This window comes from Engraulis encrasicolus, chromosome 23 (genome assembly GCF_034702125.1).
Source record: "Engraulis encrasicolus isolate BLACKSEA-1 chromosome 23, IST_EnEncr_1.0, whole genome shotgun sequence".
NCBI lineage: Eukaryota > Metazoa > Chordata > Actinopteri > Clupeiformes > Engraulidae > Engraulis > Engraulis encrasicolus.
The window spans coordinates 18543889-18570850 of NC_085879.1; the positions used below are offsets into that span (position 1 = coordinate 18543889).

General features: G+C 42.9%; 2 protein-coding genes across 2 annotated transcripts; one reads left to right on the top strand and one right to left on the bottom strand.

Moving 5' to 3' along the window:
• Positions 1 to 2240: 2240 nt before the first annotated feature.
• zic6 (zic family member 6) lies at positions 2241 to 5585 on the bottom strand. Its single transcript, XM_063189692.1, has 2 exons — positions 4577 to 5585; positions 2241 to 2917 (listed from the first exon to the last, which is right to left on the bottom strand). Exons 1-2 carry the CDS (start codon positions 5583 to 5585, stop codon positions 2241 to 2243), a joined length of 1686 nt encoding a protein of 561 aa, XP_063045762.1.
• A 9655-nt stretch (positions 5586 to 15240) lies between these two features.
• zic3 (zic family member 3 heterotaxy 1 (odd-paired homolog, Drosophila)) lies at positions 15241 to 18571 on the top strand. Its single transcript, XM_063190425.1, has 3 exons — positions 15241 to 16486; positions 17388 to 17551; positions 17942 to 18571. Exons 1-3 carry the CDS (start codon positions 15493 to 15495, stop codon positions 18122 to 18124), a joined length of 1341 nt encoding a protein of 446 aa, XP_063046495.1. The 5' UTR covers positions 15241 to 15492; the 3' UTR covers positions 18125 to 18571.
• Positions 18572 to 26962: the final 8391 nt, after the last annotated feature.

The following is a 26962-nucleotide window of genomic DNA, read 5'->3' on the forward strand; positions in this document are numbered from 1 at the left end:
GGGCATTTTATTTTTGTTATTTGCGCTCTCTTCATAAAGTTAACGATATTGAAAAGTGTAACTTGATACCTAGGCCTATCGCTTGTTCGTTACAATCACACGTGGATTCAATTGACCAGGTTGGCGGTAGGGGTAAAGTATTCCAGTCGCAGCCAGGCCACGCGGGATATGCGCAACAACAAAAAATGATGGACAAGAAGCAGACATATCTGATTATGACGGTATTGTGATGGTAGAAATTTGAGGTTGTGGGAAAAGTTGATTTGGCACCAAGTCTATATCTTACAGCCCAGTTTCAAAAAGAGAAGGTGTATAGTCGGCGAAGAACAGCAAGGTTGACTACACAGCTGTGGCAATGCACAGGACGAAGCATAACACATCAAAAAAATGAACGTTTCGTGATTCATACACTTTGGAAGATTATTTAGATTTGCTTAACAGAGAATTTCTAAGGGAGAAAAGAGAAGGCTTGGCTATTTCTGGCACCAAAGCCGATGTGACATGACATTACACTTAGCTGACGCGTTTTATCCAAAGCGACTTCGTAATTTGCAGGGTATTGGTTACAGTCCCTGGAGCAATGTGGGGATAGGTGCCATGCTCAAGGGCACTACAGACATGAATGGACGTGCTGGTAGGATGGGATTCGAACCTGCAACCCTCTGATCTAAAGGCCGGCGCATTAACCGTTGAGCTATGGCTGAATAGCCCCTACATGTGCGCACAAACGTTTGATGAATAAGGACTGCGAAATCAATCCAAATTCTTCCAACAGGGCCTGGTGTTCTACCAGACGGAAAACAGACCGAAAAGTGAACTGTCCTACGGAATGTCGACAGATGAATTCCGGACTGGCAAAGACAAATGGTTCTCGTAGGCAGGCTGCTTGACTCTAGAGACAGGCAGTAGGCCCAGCTAGCTTTACGAGTACGCAACCAAATGGTGGTTATGGAAACACAAACTGGCACACCACACCCTTTTTTTGACAGCAAAGACTATACAGTACAACGTTGACTTCAGCAAGTCCAAGTGTAATGTTACCTAATCGAAAAATCACTAGGCCTATGTGTATGGGCATGTGCGAGAGCGCACGAGAAACGAGCAGATATATAAAAAGTTTCAAATGCGCAGCAGTATAGCTGAACCAAGCAGGGTTCATAAATCTGGGAGTTGCTACGACATAGTAGTACTACGGCCACTGTTTCTTTAATAAAGCATTGCGTTTAATCACACACGGCCTTGATCAAAGAGAATTGAGACACTTTAATGAAATATCCAATGCATAATTAATGTTACAGTATATACAGTAGAATTGCAATTAAAACATTTTAATTCTTATCAAGTAGACTGTCGATTGGCTTCTCAAGCGCTCCAACAAGAGAGCGTGTGGAGATATATGAAATGGCCTCCTCCGCATGTATAGACTGCTAAATGAAAAGAAAAAAAAGACGGGGGTTTCATCCAGGGAGCCCGCTTCAGAGGGCATGCACGCCCCATATATGGAAAGACAAAGGCGAGGCCTCCGCTGCTTCCCCGTACACTTAATTGTGATGCGTAATATGATTTTCTTTTTATTAAATAAATTAATACACGATATCCTAAATAGGTTGCCTTTGAATAATGATATCAAGGAAAGACGGAGACATAAATAACAAACGTTGTACAATGTAATAGGAGTCAAAATTGGACATGACGTGTGAGGAAAAAAAATGTTCACAGCTTTTGAAACAACTCTGACTTTTAAAAATCACACATGATAGAACAATAATTATATGATCTCTTTTTATCCAAGAACTTTCGCCCCTGTCCGTTATATAACGTGTAATCTACTAGTGCGTTGTTTGTCAATATGGTTCTCCGGCACATCATACAATGGAAATATAGCCTACTTTATGTTCAACAGACTACATTGCTTGTATATGACGATAATTTACACCTTCAATAGTCACGTCTGTGTTTTGTTTATGATATACTACACGGAACATTCGTTTAATAGCTAGACTGCCAACTTGGCACACCACAACACTGAAATGGCGTCATTTACAACATTTAAAGCTCACGCACCAACAACTTTCACTATATACTGTATATAAATATCTGCTTTTTGGAAATTAAAAAAGATTTTGGAGAGCAAATTTATATTTGGGGTTCATATGGGCTATTGTGCACAGCCGTCCGCGCCTGGTATGACTGACTTTACGTAGAAAGTCTGGGTAGGTAGTCTAACATCAGCCTCCACTTCACATATCCTCATTACATTGTTTTAACGAAAAATTGTCCACGCCACTGTGACAGGTGTACCAGCCGTTAACGAGACTCTTCTGAAAAGGTGAGCTATTGGCAAAAGTCCTGTGTGCTTGGCTGAAATGGCTCGCCTGTGCGCATGGATACTGCGAGGGCTCGGGCCTATAATTGCTCCGTTGTATCAACAAAGGGTCCAGGAGAGCCTGTGACCTATGCGCGGAGTAGTCCAAAGTGCTGTCAAACGTGTGATGGAAACGTGACCTTAGAGACGCCTCGGTGCGTGTCTCGGGGGAGTGCGAGCCCACATGCGAGGAGGTGGATGGTGGCGGCGGTGGAAGTGGTTGGGGTGGTGGCAGTGGCGGTGGAGGAGCCCGCGTCAAGGCGGGAGGGGAGGACACCTCTTGGCGCTCCGCTGTGGGTGACCTGCCCTCGGCAAGGTGTTCCCCATCCTCCGGGCGCCCCTCATCGCCGTTGACTTTGGACATGTAGGCCTTGCAATGGAGTTTCATGTGTTTGCGAAGCGAGCTGGGATGGGTATAGCACTTCTCGCATCCTCTGACCTTGCAAGTGTAGGGTTTATCACTGGAGTGCACATGCGAGTGTTTCTTCCGGTCGCTGCTGTTTGCAAATCTCCGATTGCAGCCCTCATACTCGCATTTAAACGGTTTCTCACCTAAACGTGCAGAAGGGAGGAGAAAGGGCCGCGTGTTACGAAGGGACATGTCTGGTTTGCCAAAGCACAGAGTGAATGACTTGTCTTGACTTGTCAAAATGAACTGTCATTTTGTATGATTTCATAGACTAAAACACTGTTATGTTGTGACCCCTATGTCATTCTTCCCAAAGAACTCATGACCTTCGTATTAGCTGTTGTATTTTATTTGTCCATGTTATCTTGTTTTATACATACTTTAAAATATTCCGAGACCAATGTTCACTGAAACAGACGTATAACAGTATTATAAAACATAAACATGTGTCTGCAAAACTACAATAACACATGTCACGAACCAATCTGATTTCAATTCAAAACACAAACAGTATTTTCAAAAGCAGCAAAACAATGTTTACCAGCCTTAAACAAACATAAATTCGTTGGTACTTAATAAAATACTCCTTACAATGCGTTGTTTTGTATATAAACAGTGTACATCGAGTTTTAAACGGCACATGGCAATACCGGTATTTTCAGATTGGTTAACTGTACATGATATTTTTGTGGAAGAGTTTTGCCACAGCATTGTGATAGATTTTGATGTCTCATTGGGTATGTAAGCTATTTGTGCCATTGAATTTGGCTGAGAAGACTAGTGATCCAGTATTTTGGGAGACCAACTGATGTATTATCGCTCAACATTTCAGTAAAATATACATTAGGAATAACCATGCTGCCACACGTGATTTAACGAATATTATCTTTGTCTGCCACAAGTAAAATAGTGACATCGTTATTTAGAGAGGGGGGCGCGTGACGTGTGCACTCCGTGGCGTAGCTTATCAGACTGCTGAGTGTGCAGCATGGGTCCTGCGCGAGCGAGCGCGTGTAATCCTTCCTACTGGGGCTGCAACTGCGCGCCGCGTAAAAACTACGTCACAGCTCTCCGGTGTCCCCGCACTTATTTATTTATTTCTCCACATGAATGAGATTCAGAGGCACCCAAACAACTGGTCCAAAGACGTTATCTAGCTCTCAACACGCACACCAGTTGCGCTTCTCAGCAGATTACTAACGCTGGGGTCCAACCACAACACACAACCCCCAATGCCAAATCCAAAATAATAATAATAATAAAAAACATGAGCGAAATAACAATGCAATACCAGATATGAATTATTTTCTATATTCAATTACTGGCTATAGCAAATATGACGTCAACTTGTGTTTGAAGTGAAAGTGCGCTGAAGTGCGACTGTGAGTTAAGGTGATAATAAAAATGACATGATTATAGTCTGCCACGTTTTCAATTCCTCTAAAATTGATTGTAAAATCTCGATGTAATAATTAAATAAAAAGATATTCACCCTCTTTATATGTTACTGATTTAATGCAATCGATGTCCTGTTTTCAGAGTAAACAGTGTGAATGTGGCTAAATAACTTTATTTGCTCGAATCCTTCATAATTAATGAAGTAGGCTATTATCTATTCGCATGGTATATCTTAATTAAATGATGGAAAAGGCGCACCAATAGAGTGTCTATTTGGCAACTGAAGAAAGCAATAGTGAAAAAATATATGCTAAATAGTTTCCATAAGCCTATTCTGTACTGATTTTAATTAAGAAGCACTGACGTGACAAATGTTACTGATGTGTTTGTATTTTGGCACCAACCTGTATGTGTTCGCTTGTGAATCTTCAGATTTTCTGATCTGGCGAAAACTTTTTCACATCCGTGGAAGGGGCAAGGAAAGGGTTTTTCCCCTGTGTGCACCCTGACATGGTTCACCAGTTTGTACTTGGCTTTAAAGGGCTTACTGTCTCGCGGACAGTTCTCCCAATGGCACACGTACTCGTTCTGTTCTGGTCCGCCAACGTGCTCCAGCGTGACATGGGTGACAAGTTCATACATGGTCCCAAACGTCCTGGCACACGGCTGCTTCCCGCCAACCCCCAATTGGACGTCGCTCCACTTACACACCAGCTCGCTGTTGGGATGTTGCCTAGAGCACCTGAGGAATGGATCTCCGACTCCAACACCACCACCACCCCCTCCAGCCCGCTGCATGGCCATGTTTAGCGGCTTGTAGAGCCCTAGAAACTGGCTGACGAGTTGCTGGCCGGCGTTGCCCCTCGGCCCGGTGGTGATGCCCTGGCTGTAAGGGTGAACCCTTGAGAGCAGGTCTCCGGGAAGTCCCAACATGACTTGGCTGCTGAAGTCGCGAGCTGTGTCGGCGGAGCCGTGGGCCTGCTCGTGGTGGTAGGTGGTGAAGAAAGCGTGACTTCTGCCATCCCTGTAGCCGGAGAGGTCACGGTAGCGCCCGGTGCTGGTGCCATGTTGGCTGGGTCTCGCTGCTGCCAGTTGATCTGTGACTGGTGGCATGCTTGCTCCTGTCAGGTTTGTCCCAATGATAATGCCCCTAGGGCTGGCGTCTAACCGGTGGCCGTTGCTGTAGCCCGTGTCTGGGAGATGGGGAACCGAGTGGTGGTCAACATATGCACGGGCCCTCGTCTCAGGGTAGTCTCGCAGATTGTGCGAGGGGCAGAGTTTTAAGGAACTGCCGGTGGGGTGCCCCATGTGCTCCCCTGCCAAAGGTGGCAGCACCACGCTGGGTTCAGTATTGCTCTCCCCGGGGTTGATGCAGGAAAGAGGGCAGCCACTAAACCTCGACAGGCTTGTCATGTTTTTTTCTCTCCCTCTCACTCTCTCTGTCTCTGTCGTGAAGTTTGGCTGGTTGTGGGTATATTTTTTGCAGAATCAACCAAACCTTTGGAGAGTTCAGGATTTACCTAGCAACATTGTTCCCCTACATTCCCCCCTCTTTTCCCTCAATATCACCATCATCTGCATGTGAAATTCTTGGCCGTGAACATCATCGCAGGCGCAGGATTCAGACACAAGCTTGTTAAAGTTGCTGTGAGTCCCATGCCGCTCACTTTGCCCTCTTGATTTGTGGCAATAACCGTGGTAGTAAAAATGCTTCGAAGCAGGCCATGCTGCAATATAAAAGCACAGCAGGCAAAGCTGCTTTTAAAAACGGGCGCTTTGGGATTGGTTGGAATGCTCGATGATTGACAGCGACTGGGTTTGTTTTAAAAGGGCCATGCAGGCGTTCACCACAGGACTCCGTTTTCAAATATCGCAGAGAAAACGCTTTGATATGTGCCGCGTATGTACTACCAAACACTGGTCTGCCTTTGACTTAGAGGCGTCTCATTACAACCAGCAAATATCTCCAAATCTAATGCTGCAAAAGTTTATCTGGCAGTATTAGAGGCACGATATAATAGTTAAGCAGCTATACTGCAGCCGTTAGGACGTCACCTGTTGGGTGTAATTTGATCAATAGCCATCCAATTTATTGAGTTGTCAGCATTTACAGACAAACGAATAGACTTTTGTTGAAAATAAACTATTAGTAGTTTGTTTGATTCGTTTCGCCCCAATTTGGTGCCAAGGAACGCCTCTAGAGGTTTTGTTTTTATCAAGACCTCGGAATCTATTCATGTAGGCCTACATTACCTAAAATTGCAATTTCACATCAACCTATGCATTTGCTTGAGACACAGACGCTATGTTGGTATATTGCAGAGATTTTGGTGCCGCCCCTGTAACCAATGTGGTGCCAACCTGCCTCATCCTCTGACGCATTTTCACCGGATGCTGGCATCATGCACTCTGATATCAGGTTGAAATGGAGGGGGGAAAATATATATATATATATATATTTTAAAAAAAAACACTTTTGTTCTCAATGAAGGTAATTTTAAGCAGTTGGCTATATCTTTTTATACACCCAATAGGCAAGGGTAGTCTGTGGCCATGGCAAAGGTGTCTAGGATACCTTTTTGGAGTGACAAAACGTCAGGGCATGCGTAATGACTCCAAAACGAAAAAAAAACCCAATACATTGAATACTTGCAGTAGTCAACCAATGAATATTGAGATGGAGAAAATCATCCAGGAAACTAGTTTTTTTTTCATCGTGTCATTGTCGTCAATAACGACGAAGTTTAAAACAAACTTGAAATGTCATTTATAAATCATGTCCAATAGCCTCAAAAAATAGTTAATTCAATTTGGTTCATGATGTCCTCCATTGTTTTTTTCTTTTCATGAGTTCATGTGTTCTTTTCGTCCTAATAGCGTGGTGACTGCATGGGGATATCACTCTGTATTCTTCAAGGCACCTCTGACCCCATCTCTCTCTCGTGCTTTGTTGTGTTTGCAAGAGGAAAACGTGGTAAATGTGCTGTCAGTGATCTATGGACAATCTCTTCAGTTGCAAACACACAAAGCCAGAGTCAATGGTTATCCCTGATAACAGTGTGGCTATTATTTTGGGGACATGGTTATCCTTTGGCAGTATGCAACCAGGAAAGGACACACAACACCATTGCTTCTTTTAATACACCAATTTGAAGGCAAATTAATAAAATGTCGGTCTTGCATGATCACAGATCAAACTTGAAGAGTTAATCAATGATGGCAAACATCATTTCCCAAATGTCCATATTTGCAATTGTGTGTGTGCGTGTGTGCGTGTGTGTGTGCGCGTGTGTGTGTGTTTAACAAAGAGGGAGAAGGAGACAGAGAAACACTCTGGTTTGTAAGATTTATAGGTGAAAATATTTGCTCAAATTTGGCCCTGTGTTACACCAGCAGTATACAGCAGATTATGAAACAAATCACAAAACTGAATTCATCATATATTTTTATGAGTGAGGTAGGCTTGCATTGGTTATGAATGAATACAAACAATAACAATCTCAGTCTGAAAAGAAAATCAGAAAAATCTTGTTGACCACTCACTGTACAAAAGGTCATGGTGTGTGTAAAATTGCCCCCTTTCCCCAAATAAGAAAAATATGTTCGTAAATGATTGCTTAGTTTTTATTGACTTTGAGATATTCAACATAAAAATGCAACAGTAACAAAAATATATATATTTAAATCATTTTAATAAAGTGTATAATGGAGTAGAAAAGAAACTCTTACAAACAGATCGGACATGGTCCCCTAAAAGTACAACTTGTTTGTAACCGGCACCCAGCTCAAGTCTTCACAACACAAGGATAAACCCAAACTGTTAAATAGTATTAACCATGCATTTGACATTTGACATTCTTATTTTCCAGGTACATATCCACAAATAGCAGATTATATTGTAACAACACAAATTCTCCAGTATCATAACACCGGACAAATGATATACTGCACATCACTTGACTTGTCCAACCCTAACGTGCAAAAAATCTGTACGAAATAATTTTATAGTAATTTCCTGTCGACCAATGTCCATGGCGCATTTTGTCGGTGTACTGTAAACCATATGGGTAAATCGCAGGTCCAAATGCAGTGGCAAATGGAAAGATAATAAAAGCAACATTCTCGCCAACGAATACTGTGGTAACACTAGTATCCAATGTGCTTACATATTTTAAGGCATGTTTTAAGGCGAGCTTTCCTCCGCACACTAAAAAGTGTTTTAACAGTAACAAGTAATGCCATTTCGACACTGTACTATGTACATCGTTTGTTGTTAGAGCTTGCTGGCACGTTTTAAAATATGGACACATACAGCGACATAAAAAAAGGCAAACAGCGTAGACAAACTATCAATTATGTGTGCCGCAGTGTTAACAACTACAGCAAGCATATGTCATAAGAAGTAGTAATAGGCGTTTGCGATCAATAAACATTCAACTTTCATACATTTTCAACAGAGAGCACAAGTGAGCACTCTGTATCCTCCAACTATACAGAGTAATAATAGTGAAATAAACACCTAGCACATACATAGAGACATGGCTTGCTGTGCATTAGATTGGAGTGGGTTACAGCACACACTGCAGCAGTTTGAACTTGAGTCAAAATGGCAACCACCAGCCATGTTGCCATAGGATACATCCCTCATGCACGCAGGCCCACCCATGCACACATGCTGTACTTGCAGGAGTACGAAACTCAGTGTTAATTCAACACTAATTTGAGAATATGTGGTCCCATTCGATTTCAGCATTGAAATCAACTTGAATTAACACTGCGAAGCCATATATGCACTCACTAAGAGTTAATTCAGCACTCAGCTGATGAGAGTTGATTTAATACTAAATTCATTGGGACCATGAGTTCACAGAATAGTGTTGATTTACCGATTTACAGCATTTTTTACTGTGTACATACAAACATGTGTGAGAGAGAGAGAGAGAGAGAGAGAGAGAGAGAGAGAGAGAGAGAGAGAGAGAGAGAGAGAGAGAGAGAGAGAGAGAGAGACATGCATTTCATCCTTACTAGCTCTCTTGCGTTAAGTTTATGCACTGCAGTGAAGTGTCCGGTCTTGTCCTCCTCCTGTTGAGGGGCCTACAGGAAAAGGACAGAAAGAGAAGAAAAAGATATTTGGCCATGCAGTTCATACTAGCACCAGCAAAGAATAAACTTGATATTTGAGTGCACATTGTCCTGAGATAAGGGAGTCGGTGTGTGTGTGTGTGTGTGTGTGTATGTGAGCATGTGTGTATGCATTGGTGTGAGTGTGTGTGCGCGTGTGCACGAGTGTGCGTGTGCGTGTGCGTGTGTTCGTGTATGTGTGCACGAGTGTGCGTCTGTGTGTGTGTGTGTGTGTGTGTGTGTGTGTGTGTGTGTGTGTGTGTGTGTGTGTGTGTGTGTGTGTGTGTGTGTGTGTGTGTGTGCATGTGCGTGCATGAGTGTGTATTCACAGGTGTGTGTGTGTGTGCGCGCGTAAATGTGTATATGCGCACGAGTGTGTGCATATACACGGATGAACATGTTTGTGTGTCAGCACACATGTGTGTGTGTGTGTGTGTGTGTGTGTGTGTGTGTGTGTGTGTGTGTGTGTGTGTGTGTGTGTGTGTGTGTGTGTGTGTGTGTGTGTGTGTGTGTGTGTGTGTGTGTGTGTGTGTGTGTGTGTGTGTGAGTTCGACAGTTAGTTCAGTTAATTTTTAGCGATTTATTTATGGAGAACAGTTTGAAATAACCTGAGGTGTTTGTATGTGTGCATCCTAAACCTGTGTGTGTGTGTGTGTGTGTGTGTGTGTGTGTGTGTGTGTGTGTGTGTGTGTGTGTGTGTGTGTGTGTGTGTGTGTGTGTGTGTGTGTGTGTGTGTGTGTGTGGGCGTGTGTATGAAATGTGTGTGAGTTAAGTGATTATGTGTACTTACGATTGCTTACAAGGAAAAACAAGAAATATGCAAGTGTCTGTGCATTTATGCGTCTGTGTGTGTGTGTGTCCGAATTGCTAAATTCCTGTGTGTGTGTGTGTGTGTGTGTGTGTGTGTGTGTGTGTGTGTGTGTGTGTGTGTGTGTGTGTGTGTGTGTGTGTGTGTGTGTGAGAGAGAGAGATTGCGTCCATGCACGAAGTGTGTCCCAGATATGCAAGTGTGTGTGTGTTCGCATGTGCATGTGTATGCACCTGGCTAAATCTTCATTAGCAAATACCATGAAGAAATAATGTAACAAAAAACCCTAATAACCCAAGTTTTTAGCTGTCTATGGTGCATATCCACTATTGCTGCCATGGAAAACATAGCTCTGAAACAGCACTAAGGCAGCAAACCTAGCTGAGCACACCCAGTCTCCCCAAAAACTCAATACCGGCTTATAATCGCCTTCATGCTACATTCCTTAGACCATTTATTACTGCCCAACAATACACCAGTCGCGAATACTATATCAACATGAGCTTGCTTGTGGCTTGGCGGCTCACTAAATTTTTTTTTTTTTTTAAATTGATCTCCAATCGGTTTCAAAATACGGCCCGTATGAACCACACCTCTGCCCGCAAAAAGGTGAGCAACTAACTAGTGGCAACACACACACACACACACACACACACACACACACACACACACACACACACACACACACACACACACACAGTGAGAGACACAGACACAAAACACTGCACTAGTGGCCTACACGACAGCTTAGCCATGCATGACTTACTGACACCAAAGAAGCTTACGCTAAAACCCTGAGGAGGTATATATATATTAAATGCAGGTGCCTTAAGGGGAACCAAGGTTTGGCCGCTCTGGACAAAACAAATGCCGCACGGGTCAGCAAAACAAGACCCTGCCTTCTTCAAAAGGGGGGCAAATATCATGTTCGCATTCCCGACCCAGCAAGCAGCAGGGCCAAGACAGCCACAGATATTACCTAGCTACCTTCCCACTGGAGCCTCTTATCCACCTCCCAAAATACGAGGCCATTGTAGTTTTCATACATGAGTCTCACAGACAATATGTGGTATTTGGAGAGAAAGTATCTTCCATGTTGTTGAATAAATGTGTATATTAAAATATAACACAACTATTGTTTTAAAGTACTGGTTTCATGGGGATGGCTATTGAGAGTGGATGCCATTTTTGTCAAGGTAGCAATAGAGGGCTGTGCTTGTAATGTTCATGTTTCAGTGTAATAATGACTTCAAAAAATGCAAGATTTTTTTTTTGATGCCTCAAAAATAATTTCAGTGCATGGATAAATGCTGCAAATCAGTATCCAATTCGAATGGCAAAGTACTTGTCTTTTTATTATATTAATATTTTTAGCTCACTTGCATTTACAAAACATTTACAAGGTCAACAAGGCGACAAGAATGGACTAATAATGAAAATAGTCCTTCCTTTCCTATGTCATTTATCCTACTGCCGCGTTCAATGGTCGGACACCGGCAGCGCTACAACTGGCTCCTTTCGTCTGGACACTAGTGGGTTAACACTTCTGAGGAAAGTTTCTCTAACAGAACTTGGCGAGTTGTCGCTTCGCACGAACCAGAGGGCAATGTTTACTCCTTTCACGGGGAATTGCCGAAGAAACCGAAAGATAATGCCTCGTGTAGACAGCTTGGGTGTAAAACTCGAATAAGACTTCTCAAGACGCTTCTCGCGAACACTAAATTCGTTTACCAATGAAAGCGCAATTTAGGGCGACATTTTGGCTTACAGCTTGTGTACAGTAAGCAATTTTGAGTTCCATGAAGAGGAAGTACCTTGCATTACGCACACCGAATTGCTAAACTAATTTGAAGAATTGATGCTAGCGGTGCTGCTAGCACAACATTATTAAGTGGGGTACAGTGAGCCTCCTTTAATATTAATATCAAGAGGGTCCTGGTAAGCCGTGTATGCGCATGCCCGGGACTCGTGGATCGTTTCAGAGCCCTCGGCACGATTTCTATCCACCTACATTCATCAGATATGGGAACACACAGCATTAAGTCAGATTATAAATCAAAATTACCACAAGCACGCACACACTCAGGATGTTTGTGTAGGAGAACACATTTAGAAATGATTCATTGAAAACATAACTCAGACTAATGTCTTACAACAGCAGGGAGATTTGGAAATAAGTAGACAGAATTATATTTGAGAAAGTATTCCTTCTATAATGACTTAACAACCCACATGACAAGTGTGGTGCTGTCAACATAGGCTGATTCATCCAAAGTGTGTTTGCAGATATATATTGAGTCTGCTTGCTTAATAGGTCTAATAATAAGAAACTTGGGGGGGAAAGTACTATGACACAAAACGCAAAGTCCACATACAAGGGTAGCCTACCACGTACCAGACGTTCAAGAAAGTGTTTTTATCCAGTTACATTTTCTGATGGTATAAATGGAATGTAAGTAAGGCTGGAGGAAAATAGCTACAATTTATTAATAAAAGGCCTGAAAGAAAATATTTTTTCAAAGAAAAAATAATAGGCCTAAATAAAAACAAGAAAAGAAGATACGTGAAGCCAGTTCGTGGGTAGTAGAATAATTAAGTATATTAGTGCAAAATGTGCATCTTCGCCTGGAAGCATTTGTGGGTGATGCATTTTCATCGTTATAACTATGCTATTATAACGGTTGTACCTTGCTATTAATGTAAAGGGAAATGTCTATTCAGCATGCAGTAGGCTATAAGCCACAGCAATATCTGAGGCCCTAACGTAGGTTATAACATCAATAGGAAGTAAACAAACAGAAATGTTTATTTTTAATCCAGAAAATAGTTTGCTCCTTTGTTGGGCAAATTATTTAGTGTCAATAATATACATCATCTGTAAAGCAGTGGGTGGAGAAAATAAAACTATCACTCACGAGAGCAGCCTTTAATTTTAGACTACTCGTACAGTGGAGCATACGCTAGTGCTGAAGTTTTCATCTGTGCGCAACAGTTGCTATAGACCATTTATTAACAGGACTGGTGAAATGCCACACTTTCCCAGGAATTTCAGAAAACAACGATCCAGCTTCCAGCACCAAAAGACAGTATCTTGGTTTAAGATTATATAGGACATAGTGCGCACGCCTCTTGTGGTTTAATTGCTTTATGGCCATATTCTCACACTGTGAACACACCATTTATAATAAGCTAACCGCGTCTTTTGCTTTCAACAGCCCAATAAAATATCTCGAGGGAGACCAGGGGAAAGTTAACAGCCCGTCACTTGCGAAAGTTCACAGAGGTCGCCATAAATTCAAGGGGACTCGGAGGCAGGCCAACGTGTTTACCCATCACAGACTTGCCCGCTACACCCCATAGTAGCATGTGGGTGCGTCCGTGCGCGTGGCGCTGTGTACGTGCGTGCGTGCGTGCTTGTGTGCGCGCTGACTGGCTTTAGGTTGCGTCTTTTGTAGGTGTATACGTGCCTATGTGTATGTGCCTGTAATGGTAAACGGTGTGTGTGTGTGTGTGTGTGTGTGTGTGTGTGTGTGTGTGTGTGTGTGTGTGTGTGTGTGTGTGTGTGTGTGTGTGTGTGTGAGAAAGAGATGAGAGAGAAAAAGAGACTATGCTCTTTCGACATATTTCTGTTCTGTTTTCCAACAAAAGACATTTTCCTACATTAGCCTACATTTGAAAAAAATAATACATCTTTACGCACGCCATGGGCTTAAACAAAATCACTTAATATAAATAATACCACCAGGCACAGCACATTATATACACACAACCTCGTCTAAAAAAATACAGATTCTTAAAAAAAGAATACATAAAGACACGAACTCACCCCACAATTATCGCCATGTTTTAGCGAAGGCTTGTTAGATATCTATGTGTGGGACTCAAAAGCGGGCCAAGGCGCACGGCTGCTAACGCAGACTGAGGGGGCTGATTTGAGGGATTTTTCTTTTTGAAATGTCTAAAATAAAAAAGTGGAGCTCCTTCCTGAGACAGATTGGGGGGTAGGGGGTGCAGTGAAAAGAGCTTGGGTGTTATAAAGCGCTGCTTGAAGCACTCAGCCTCTCTGAACTTGATCAGATTGTATGTGTCCTGCAGCGAGCCAGCGCCAGTCCCGTGAAACTTGCTCTATAGCATAGATTCTTTCTTTTTGGGGGGAGAAGGAGAAGGCGGTGGGGTGAGGGTTTGCTGGGGGTGTAAGTATACATACATGCATACTTACATTTTATTTTATTTTATTAAATGTGTACTACTTTTGCACCCTGTAACCAAACCCAAACTCTGGGTCAGAAGTAATGCTAAACTGCGAACGTTTGGACAAACAGTTGAGTTTATAATGGTGATTACAATTTCTTGAATGGTCCGTGCGTGGACTGCCAAATCGGACACGACAGACAGATAGACAGATAGACAGATAGACAGACAGACAGACAGACAGACAGACAGATAGATAGATAGATAGATAGATAGATAGATAGATAGATAGATAGATAGAGTTTCTTGAACAGATGCAAGGATTACCCAAAACACTAATGAAGCCTCCAATAGGCCTGTCAAATCTGGTGCAAATGCATCTTATTTCATATTCCACAGTAAATAACATCTCATTGTTTGTTGCCATGCGTAAGGACTTCCAGACTTTTCATAAGTTGCAATGAATGAAAGAACTGTAAACACTAAACATCCATTTAGCTTACTCTACCCAAGTAGTAACTTAAATGCATTAGTAGCCTACGTCGGTTGGTGCATTTGCCTGTGGTGCAACTAGGGGGGATAGGGAGACCTATGTATGTTTCATCAGTGCAACAGATAAAAAATAAAGAAATAAATATCCCGCCAACGCGTGACACAACTGCAGTACTACCCAACAAACAAACAAGGATCACGTACAGAACTTAAGTAATGTCCCATAGCCTCACCTGCAAATAATGCCTCGCGAGCCAATCAAATGGAACCAATGAAACGAACCAACATATCCAATCCTCAAATGTGTCAATCAACAGACAGCTAGCCAATTAGCGGTTCTCGTTGTGGTCACGTGAAAGAGAAGATGCTGCGCTGCGATTGGCCATCGTAGAGCTGCCTCCCGAGTTCATTTATGTGCAAGGAGTGAGTGATTGACTTCATCAGTCCAAGGACATCACTCGCCTGGAAAGGGGGGGAAGTTTGATCCACGTTCTCACGGATCACAGTTGCGGGAGTTTTTCTCCCCCGCTCACCGACCGAGCGCGAGGATTTGTCTTCGGAACTTTTTCCATTTTCGTGTGCGTCTAGCTGAGCAACACTGTATAGAGATATCAGTTTTCGTGTAAAAGGCTATAATTCACCTCCGCTAACACGGGGTTTGCGTTTTATTTGCTTACTTTTCGTTTTCTTTTTGTCATTTGAGTCCAAATGACTATGCTCCTTGACAGTGGTCCTCAATTCCCGTCGCTAGGAGTTGGGGGCTTCGGAGCACCGCGGCATCATGATCTGGGGAACAGGGACCCGGGGCTGGGACTTAATCCCTTCGCAGATTCCTCCCATTCGGCAGCTTTCAAGATCAGTTCGGTGACCCCCGACATCGCGTCTAGTCAGACGTCCGCTTTCACTCCGCAGGCGACTGGATACGCGCTTGGGCACCACCACGGCGGACAGGTGGGTTCCTACGGCGGTGGACCTTTCAATACGACCCGAGACTTTCTATTCAGGAACCGTGGTGCTGGCATTGGAGAGTCGGCAGCTAGCGCCCAGCATGGGATCTTTGCAGCTTCTGCGGGAAGTCTACACGGACCCCCAGGAATCTCTGACAACCCGGGACATCTGTTGTTTCCTGGGCTCCACCACGAGCAAGCGGTCAGCCACACATCACCGAGCGGACATGTCGTCAACAGCCAAATGCACCTCGGTTTACGCGGGGACATTTTTGGTAGACCAGACCCCTACCGTCCCGTCGCCAGTCCTCGGACGGACCCTTATGGCGCGGCGCAGCTTCACAACTACAACCACCAGATCAATATGAACATGGGCATGAACGTGCCCACGCACCACGGGCCCGGGGCTTTCTTTCGGTACATGCGGCAGCCCATAAAACAAGAAATGTCCTGTAAGTGGATTGATGAGCACCAGATGCACAGACCCAAAAAGACTTGTGACCGGACTTTCAGCACCATGCACGAGATGGTTACGCATGTGTCCATGGAGCACGTTGGCGGGCCAGAGCAGAGTAACCACATTTGCTTCTGGGAGGATTGTCCTAGAGAAGGGAAATCTTTCAAGGCCAAATATAAACTCGTCAACCATATCCGAGTGCACACGGGAGAAAAGCCCTTTCCTTGTCCGTTCCCGGGCTGTGGGAAAATATTCGCTCGATCAGAAAACCTGAAAATCCATAAAAGAACTCATACAGGTAACGAAAACTCAAAAGAGTTTTGAACCACATTTCCCTGGTGGTAGGCTAGCTTAGTCCTGGCTGTGTGTTGATGGCTTGGCTTGAATGAGTTAAACTAGGCCAAATGTAAGCACAGCCACCCTATTCAGATCAAATGTTGAACTGTGTGTGTGTGTGTGTGTGTGTGTGTGTGTGTGTGTGTGTGTGTGTGTGTGTGTGTGTGTGTGTGTGTGTGTGTGTAAGAGAGTGAATACAAGGCCGCGAATGCTTGTGTTGCTGGAGATTTCCTTTAGTTGCTGAAGCATATGCTCTCGGAGACAGGAAGAAAGTAAACTAATGTAAATGCAGTTCCAAGGCTGTAGGGTTTTCAAAAGTAAAACGTAACAAAGGCTGTTTCCTTAGCCTATACTTTCCTGGTGCCATCGCGGCTGTGGTGTGTGTGTGTGTGTGTGTGTGTGTGTGTGTGTGTGTGTGTGTGTGTGTGTGTGTGTGTGTGTGTGTGTGTGTGTGTGTGTGTGTGTAGCTGCATGTTGAGTGGCTGTGCCATAGAGTTGCATCATAAAAAGTCCAGTTTGTTTAAGCCGCCGTAAAATTGTAAGTAATTGACCTAAAACAGTATTCTAGTTGTGGTAGTCGATGTTTCCCAAAGCAAGTGCAAGTATACAAGAGCTTGCCTTGTGGTTGAAAGTTTTAAAAAGTTTGTTACTGACAAGAGACGAAGAACGGACAACATGTCCAATGAGAGTGAGTGAGGCCCATTCTATTTTAAAATATGTTGGCTAGGCCTATATGTTGCTTGCAGTAACCTGTGTGAATAGCCTGACTGCAGAAGAAATTCGTAGTCGTAGGACTGCAATTGTGTGGTGTCTGTGAGCATCAACAGTGCTTTGTAGTAGTCTGATCTTTTTTTTTTTGGCAGGGGAGAAACCGTTCAAGTGTGAATTCGATGGCTGCGACAGACGATTCGCCAACAGTAGCGACAGGAAAAAGCACATGCACGTGCACACGTCTGACAAGCCATACATCTGCAAAGTGTGCGACAAGTCCTACACACATCCCAGCTCACTCAGGAAACACATGAAGGTAAACAAACTGAAACTATGCAATACGCCATAACCAAAGCACATTCATAACATACTGCGTAGACTGTTATTATACCAGCAGTGTGCCAATCCATGTTCACGGCGCTAAATTGCTTGTTTGTTGACATATTTTGTTTATTAGCAATATGCTTCACTTGTCCTGACAACCTTTCCATTTAACCCACTGCCCATGACGATGCTGTTTTGTAGCCTAACATGTTCTCATGCATTAAGGCCTAGATCAAAGAGTTGTAGTAGTCTTGGCTATTTGGCTTACTCTGTGTACCTTTGGAGAGAGTGGCTATTTTGCACGATGAACACGAGAATGTGTTGTGATTGTACTACTACTAAGGGCTAATTTATGTGTTTTATTATGTTTTATTACTAAAAGGTACACGAGTCACAGGGCTCGGAGTCGTCTCCTGCAGCAAGTTCTGGATACGAGTCGTCCACACCCCCAGTTTTAGTCTCAGCCAGCACAGAAGACCCCACGAAAACCCCACCGTCAGCCGTGCATAACACATCTGCGCACAGCGATGGACTAGCGCCCAACTTTAATGAATGGTACGTTTGAAGTGACAAACGAGCTCTCTTACACGGACCACAAGAGTAAGGAAACCTTCAGAAAAAAAACTTTACTGTACAAATGGCATGGGAACAACATGGAGGAATAACTCTTTTCCAGCAGGCCTCGTCCTTTCTCAGGATTCGAAAAAAAATTGACTCTATTCCGAGTTCGAAGAAACAAATCATAAATAAAATAGCCTACTTTCTAAGAATAAAGAAAATGTTTTTCACTTTCAGTTTGCAGGTTTCAGATAATTATTTTATTTTTCATTTATGTATTTTCTCAAAATTTTATTTAAAGAATTAAAAAGGAATAATATTTCACGATGTTTTATATGGGAGGTGACAGTTTACCATCACCTTTTGATTGATTGTTACAACTTCAAACAGTCTTAAGAAACGTGCCAAAGTCTTTGTCTTGAACTTGAACAAGAAAATAAATCATACATAAGTATATAGCCTACTCGTGAATGTATTTCCATGTTTGATGGGGTCGATTCTGTTGTCCACGTCCGTTTTCAGGTGGAGAAGTGTGATGTTAGGTTACGATTGTTACATTTGAATATAACGTTGCCTTTTGTTAATACCGATGTAAATACATATCCATGATGCCATATTTATCAATTTGTAATTTAATTATCGGCGTAAGTTCCGAATCTTAAAGGATAGGCCTATTTATGGAAATATTTTCTAACAAGACTGTACAGTTTTGGGTCATAACCAGTTTAACATTTAAGAAAAAAAATCATTAACGCTAAAGCTCCCATTCTGCGATTGTATCCTTTTTTACACAATAAATGTGTCTTATTTGGAGAAAATATCAATTACATAAATATTGTTGAATGACATTTGTTTGTATAATGTTTTGTTACATTACTGCCATTCATCTGTTTAGATTGTGAGACCATTGACAAAACACGTGAAGCATAAATTCTGTAGTTGAACAATGACAAAGAGCTCCAGAGACGCTATTTAATTTTGATCAAATTAACTACTTTTATTATTTTTTTTAGCTACACAGAGTAGACCTAATTTGTACAAGCGAGGCTTAGCTACAAATTCCAAGGCCCATGGGTCACTTGCATTCATTCCTATCCAGTATGGTCAGAGCTTCTCAGATAAGTTATACAGGAGTCATTATAGTTTTATGCATACAACTTACCACAGGTGACAGTGTACAATAAGACCATTTTTTCCAATCATTTGGGACGAACCCAACCATGAGTCCGTATCCAGTTATTGATGGTTCCAGTACTGTCTTTGTGGATGCAAGTAGCTACGTGTTTTAAATGTGTTCATTACCAATAATGAACTGTCACAACACAGTAATTTCAAAAATAAAAGTTCTTTTGTCTGTCAGCTTGCATTGTTTTAAATGTAGCTCTTCTGTGAATATTAGTGTTATTTGTTATGAAAACTGTGGATGTTACATATAGAGAAGTCTTGATTTACTTGTTTTTATGTGAATAACCTTTCGAGATGACCTGTTTGTGCTATCACAACTTTTAGTCTGAAGAGTACTAGATTTATGTTTCATGAGGGGAAATATGTTTAAAATGGCACAAAGAGTTACAGCATTGCATTGTAACCTATTTTTAAAAAGATCATACTTATGCATATACAAATATATTGTGCTTATGAGACGATTTCAGAACACCAGCACTACTTAAAAAGAAAAAAGAAAATGTAAGCACCTCGTAAGCAACAACGATGATATATTAAATATGTTTATTTAAATGATTTAATGAATATATGTTTTATAAACTATTTTCTATACATTAATTTAAAGGAAGTAGCCTATGCTTTTTTATTTCCGACCACTCTCATTCTGTAACCTAGGCCCTGTTGTCAGACTGGCTCTCTGATGTGTAAACGCAGCTAGATTGTGATGTTGTAACATTTTCTGGGGAAATGGGTCACGCATCAAGTTATTCCTGAAGAGCAAAAGTGTATAACTGATGTACTGTGTCACTGTGCCACATGCGTAATGGTGACGCCAAAAACGCGCCTATCTGAAAATTTGGGGTGGGTGGGTGGGGAGGGGAATGAACAGGCTATATCTATACTTGTACTTTTTTGCAACGCGGGATAATTGTTTGTTGGTTTGTTTGTTTTACCAACTATTTATGACGAAAACATGACCATACATTTTCACTGAAATTAAAGTCAATGAAACGTGGCAATCGCGATGCTTTTTTCTTGTCATTGTTGATCTCTGTCTCTGTCTGTCTGTCTGTCTGTCTGTCTCTGTCTCTCTCTCTCTCCACTACCAGGGGCGAGCAACTTCAAACCAGTGCTGTAGTAGGCTAGGTAATCTACTTGAACTTGACAGTGAGAAGGGCGCCATCTTGGCATCCTTCTTCTGCTGCCTCAGGGCACTAAAAAGTTGTCGTCTGCAATGCAACCAGTAAGAGACTGGCTGGAGTCTTCCATGGATATTTTTTTTTATCATGGCAGTAGGGCTACGTTTTACGCAAGAAGATGCACAATATTAACATTAACTTAGTTGAAATTAACTTAAAAGATTTCTCATTGAATGTAACCGAATCTCTACGATTAGTTCAATGACGCTGCGTAAAAAAAAAACCCGTTTACAGTCGTGTCTGTTTCCATGGTGCCAAGTCACCTCGATGGTGCAGGCAAAACCAAAAGTGCAGACCAAGTCACAGGCCTGCAGAGAGTTCAAAGAGAAATTCTGTCCTGTCGAATTTGCACTTCACTTCACTGTCTCACGTGACGTTGTTAATAGTCAACAGTAATGACGATAGCAGAAACGGTGCGCCAAAATGAACATCATGTTCACCAATTATTGTTTCTTTACATGAAATATGAATCTGTTTTTATTCATGAAACAAAATGTACACATTCGAGTTGTTCTTTCTGCATTTGGCACATAAGATGGATTCAACCGACATTAAATTCCATACGTCTTTCACACGTCCTCTCTTGGATAGACTGCCTCTCGGCTCCTCTCCAAAAATGTGCAGCTAAGAACGCAAGAGATGGAATTTCATTCTTGCATAAATTATGCTTGTGTTTTTATGGTTGCTCTGCATTTAGATGTTGCATGCTTCTTATTATGTGGTGTGCTCAACCCAACCCCCACAGATCCCACCCCGACCCCAAAGTCCCACCCCACCCCCATCTTCAAATACAAACAGTTTTAAGAATTTATTTGAATCGCACCCCCCCCCCTCCTTTTGCGCAGGCGCGCTCCTGGTTATTGCTCCCCACAACACCACAGCACACCCCCTTTTTACACGATCCGTTCAAGATCTTCCTGACAGACGAATGTGACGTCAAAAGATGGCGCAGCCCGTCCCACATAGACGCGCCAAAGAGCCATCTGAACTTGACTGCTAAATTCCCAGTAGTTTGGAAAAGGACTCCATAGCGCATAGACGCAGCATGCGAGCAAAATTATATTCAGCAGCAATGTGAAAAGGTTAGCTCCTCGGAACCAAAGCACCAGAAGAAAAGCATGAAAGGCTGCTTTCTTGGACTCTCAAAAGGATTATAGAGCCTTGGAAAGTCACGTGGTATGGGTTTTGTAGGCTAGCGGTTCCTATGAGGCTGGCAGCAGGCTCTGTGAGTGAGTGTGTAGTGTAGTCTATACAAGGACTGTCTCATTGTTATGATGTGACGCGCTCAAGAAGAATCAATGTCAGCAACATAAACCTCATTATGGGACGTCTTTCATAGCTAACGAGTACTTCCATAGGGTGTTGCGCGCACAAACTACGCATGGCATCTTTTTGTCTCTGAATGTAAATAACGGTTAGATGCTGTAGTGTCAAACTACCATCATTGGCGACAGACTTGCTCGACCCGGAAGGCTGCAACGGTCCCTGCCCTGTCTAAGCAGGGAAGCGGAGTGTAATAAGAGGATAACCCGATTCGCGCAGGTCCTGGTAGACGCGTTTTGTCACGCAACCGAGTCTGTGATCTCAATAAATCCAGTAGCCAAAATTGCGCAGTGCATGGCATGCGGCAAAGTGAGCCCCCGAAAATCGTTGGCTTTTTTGGCACGCCTTGGCACGCGGCTCGTGCAGCACCACAGCTTTTTAATATTTGAGCCTCGCGACAGTTACTCCCTCCATCTCTCTGCTACGAGTTATATCATCTCGCACTTATGGCAGTTATGTCATGTGATGCAAAAGCCCAGCCGCCTCAGATGGGAAAAGGCAACACTGTCGATAGACAGCCGGGTTCGCCAAGTGAATCATCTTACCAATGATACTTTGTACATGATTCTATACTTCAGATGCTCTGTAGACACAACTTGATCATTAGGTCACCCTGTCTAAAATCCAGCAGTGTAAAGCCTTGGCCCAAGAAGACATGCATGTCAAAACGACACTAGAAAGAACCGCTGATTGCTATCTAATGTTGCCCCAAGTGTTTCACTGTAAGACATAACGTTAAAATACACCCCCTCTCTCTCTCTCTCTCTCTCTCTCTCTCTCTCTCTCTCTCTCTCTCTCTCTCTCTCTCTCTCTCTCTCTCTCCTTTTAAAAAACAAAACAAAAACCCTCTCTGGATCAACGGTGGTGAATGTGACTGTTATAGGAGAGCTGAAAGAAAAATGCAGACGTTTAAGAAGTGATTTGCACGTCAATTATTAGCCTACGCAGTCATTACTGATGCTTATTTCATCTAGGCCCTGTGCTGAATATGCAAAAGGTGGGCATTGAAAGCGTTAATCTAGGATGTTTTTGTTTAAGAATCAATCCAATGCGTGTCGCAGAGGCATTGTCATGTTAAAAACGAGGACAATATCGTGATTATTTTGCTTCTGATGCACTTAACTCGTTCCGCATCCTCACATCCATGCAGGTGATCCCACGTGCGTCCATCTTTACTTCATGTTCAGGGGTAGTTTTTGAAATTCATTTATTTTGTGCTTTGTTGCTCACTTTTGTACAATATTTCTGTTAACCACATATGTCTACTAATGCTTGCAGTTTCATTTGTTTTCTGACCCATGGGTTTCAGGCCTGTCAACGTCTTTCAGTTTGAAAGCATAATTTGTGGTGGCAACACTGCCATAGCGCTGATTAAGTATGTTCTCTTAACACTAGACGGCACGAAGTGTCCTATAGGTCTACGCAGACAACCATTTTCCACCTACACTAGGCTACTTTTGAGTTTTTGTTTGCTGTCTCAAAGGAGTGAAGCACCCCAAAGGTGTCACAACAGAATAACTAATTTGATTTCCAGGCGGGCCCCCCAATTACCCCGAGATAATGTTTCCGCGTAAAAGTGCTAAAAAGAAAATAGGGTAATCTATTAGTCGGGCGGCGCTCTAAATGCCCTAACATCTGGGAAGGTGTCACAAACCTGATGAATTTATCCACACAGCTCGCAAGTGCGCGGAGGCTAATGGGTCCCTGGAGTGAGAAGGCGAGCAAATGCTCCCCATTCAAGAAAGGCAGATGTTTCAACGCAGCGCTGGGGTGTGATGTGTTTTGACTAGCTGCATTTTAACCGTGAATGCAACGCGCCTTAATGAGCAATTTTCTGAGCCTTTCGCTGCTATGTTTCTATGCGTTAGGCAGGCAGGCAGGCACACAAAACCAACGCTTTGACTAATACAGTATATTGGATTTCATACGAGCATTTAATAAAAACGTGCATACAAGTGAAAGGAGTCAAACTGACCTCTGACCTATCTGTAATGAAATGGATGTCAACCGCAGCCACAATGTTCATGCATTCAACACATCGCGGGAACCCGGGAAGAGAGAAGAAGCAACTGCTGAATGCATTCTTTTTAAAAAAAAAACCTACCAAGGCCTACCAAGAGCAGTCCTGTTTATCTAGAGACAAACTTGACACAAGAGGCGTCTAACAGGCTCACACTGTTTCCCAATGCGTAACATGGTTTGTTTTTGGATGTCAACGACGTTTTGGCATTAGAATTATACCGTGTGATAGATTTTTTTTAAAGCAACGCTGCCATGTTAAACTTAGCCAAGTTTGCACCTGAAAAGACATCCCTGCCTTTGTATAGGGAGAGCGCGAGGATTCCCCACTGCGCTAATGTCTCGCCTGAAGGGGCTCGCGAGAAGCACAAATCAGTGGTCGTCTGCGAGCCCACCTCCGCTCTTAACAATTCAAAGCCGCCATGAATCTTAAACCATGCAAATGAACGCTATTCATTTGCCGCTGACAGACATAGGCCCACATTTGTTAGTTAAAACATCAGAACGTCTTTTTCGGAAAGTAGGTATTTGTTAAGGAGATCACTGCTGATTGCCTTGGTCCATAAAAGTTACCTCATGGGGTTGAGAGGGAGAGCCTCACACGCGTAATATGGCACATACACTCATGGCTATGAAAAAGTGACTAAAAGCGCACCCCTCATCTGGCACCTACGCCCTTATCAAGTTAAAAACCGTCAACAGTGGGGTTGGGTCTAAGCAGAATGTGCATTTTCACAGAGCAGCAACAATATCCACTTTTAAGATTCATTAAGTTATTTAACAGTTTTCAACAGATGACAGGCAAAAATAACATCAAAATATCAAAGGCTAGACAGAAACAAAAGTTGTGCTATGGATGACCTTTTTGTTTCATAACATATGAACAGCACATTTAGGGTGAGGTCATATCAAGTAAACTGAGTTCCATCCGCTGTCAATCTGAATCTCCTCCCCTGGTTTTATCAAGGCAATAGGCCCTGCACTGCTACTTCCATACTACCATTCATTATGATACAGTATGTCTGCTGCCACTACCATTCACTTACTACTGTTTTACCACCAACAGTCACTACGCTCACCCATGGCAGTATTTTTGTTATCATCCAACAACAAAAAGCTTTTTTCAATGCTATATCAGGTGGTAAGTAGGCCTGTCTCCTAAGAGTTAAAGACTTATAAGGCAATAACACTGTAACCCTAGCAAATCCCCACCTCACACACACACACTCACACTCACACACACACACACACACACACACACACACACACACACACACACACACACACACACACACACACACACACACACACACACACACACACACACAGAGTTGTAATAGTGGTGGTCTTAGTTTTAAAGTTGCAGGACCAAACTAAAATATTCTCCATTGTGGAGTTGCACCCAACTACGTATATGTTTTCTGAGGCTACAACTCACTTTCAGATGTTTGCAATCTTGCAAAGCTTTCGCTGAACAGAAGAATATTTTTGAACTCATAACGCAAATCTCTCAAGCAATGCTAGACCAACATAGACTAATCAATCAATCAAGCGTCTACACTTTACTCATAACGCAATTTGCTGTGTGCTCGACGCGCTGAAAGGACTCAAATGCTCAATTCGGGTGGAAAAATACAAATAGATCAGGCTATGCAATCTATACTGGCCCAAGAGTGTGTCTGAATTAAGTGTGTGTGCGCATGCACGTGTGTGTGTGTGTGTGTCTGTGTGCACGTGTGTGTGTGTGTGTGTGTGTGTGTGTGTGTGTGTGTGTGTGTGTGTGTGTGTGTGTGTGTGTGTGTGTGTGTGTGTGTGTGTGTGTGTGTGTGTGTGTGTGTGTGTGTGCGCGTGCGCGTGTGTGTGTGTGTGTGTGGCCTAAGGTTTGTCTCTAATGCTGCTGAATGTCTCTGAAGCCTTAGCCATACTTCCTGAGATAACAGATCGATGACCCCCACAGCCCTGCTTGCACATAACGTGGGAGCTGCAACATAGAGCGCATGCACCCCTCCATACACAGGCTCTCTGCCCATGGGGACCCAGATTCAAATCTCTCGACCTGGGTCATTACCCAACCCAGGACCGTGTTAAGCTAATGTGGCGCACCCGGGCACTATACCTCACCGGTGCCCCCTTTATAAGCAATATTTGTTAAGTTTGTGTCTTGTGGTGCCCCCTCAGTGGTCAAACATGGTCAGTCCCCTGGCCACTGAGCCGCAGGCCCTTGTGGATAATCTGGCCCTGACCCAACCCTACTGCGTCTCTCCCTCCCACTTGGGCCCTGTCAGTTCTTCACTGGCCTGTAAATCTAAAAACACAAATAGCCATATCATTTTAAAAAAAGCTCCACATAAACTTCAAAACTCCACATCTTGTGCAATTACACTTCCTGACACAAACCGTAAAAGGCTGTTACGAATAGCAACTAGTTGAAGATTCACTTCCACTTTCAAAAATTGACGTCCGTGTGACGCCAGACGCCAGGTGTGGGACGAACAGGACAGAGACGTGCCCTTCCTGCCACCCAGGCACTGGGTCTCTCATTTCCTCTCCTATCCTTTCTAGAAGCAAGCGCTAGTTAGGGCTCAAGTTAGACCACTGATTGACCCACTACACCGTATATCTCTCTCAACGACACTGACAGACATGACCATGTACAGACTAGTAGTGCTAACAACTGCTAATAGCAATGCCATAAATCACAAGACATGGTGACCCTTGTCTGGATATTTCAATTATGTCACACAGTGAGAGCTAATGACAAACGCTGTGCCACACGGCTCTGTCATCTGACGCGTTCTTACAACTTATTTATAACCCATCATAAAGCAACCTGAATACCAACCTGATTTTTGTATATTGTGTATGGCTTATATACTGTTACAATCATACCTGTATTACTTAACTTACTTAATATTACTTTGCTCACTCTCCTATACTGCTTCTTTGCATTTGTGGACGATTCCTAAGTACATCTCTGACCACACAGCACTTCTACTTCTACTATTAGGACCGGTCTATGTGGACAAAAAATTGATACTCCTTTATGTTTAGGTCGAGCATGCAATATCGACATTTTAAACAGAATGGGCGAGAATGGTGTTTCGGGTACATCCGAAACTTACATGTAGCAGTAAAAGCAT

Excerpts from the sequence above, each read along its gene's own strand:
- zic6 (XM_063189692.1), bottom strand. The coding sequence starts at position 5,585 with ATGACAAGCCTGTCGAGGTTTAGTGGCTGCCCTCTTTCCTGCATCAAC. Across the intron at positions 2,918-4,576 it reads TCACAAGCGAACACATACAG|GTGAGAAACCGTTTAAATGC; the intron begins GTTGGTGCCAAA and ends CTGCACGTTTAG.
- zic3 (XM_063190425.1), top strand. The coding sequence starts at position 15,493 with ATGACTATGCTCCTTGACAGTGGTCCTCAATTCCCGTCGCTAGGAGTT. Across the intron at positions 16,487-17,387 it reads CCATAAAAGAACTCATACAG|GGGAGAAACCGTTCAAGTGT; the intron begins GTAACGAAAACT and ends TTTTTTTGGCAG. Across the intron at positions 17,552-17,941 it reads CACTCAGGAAACACATGAAG|GTACACGAGTCACAGGGCTC; the intron begins GTAAACAAACTG and ends TATTACTAAAAG.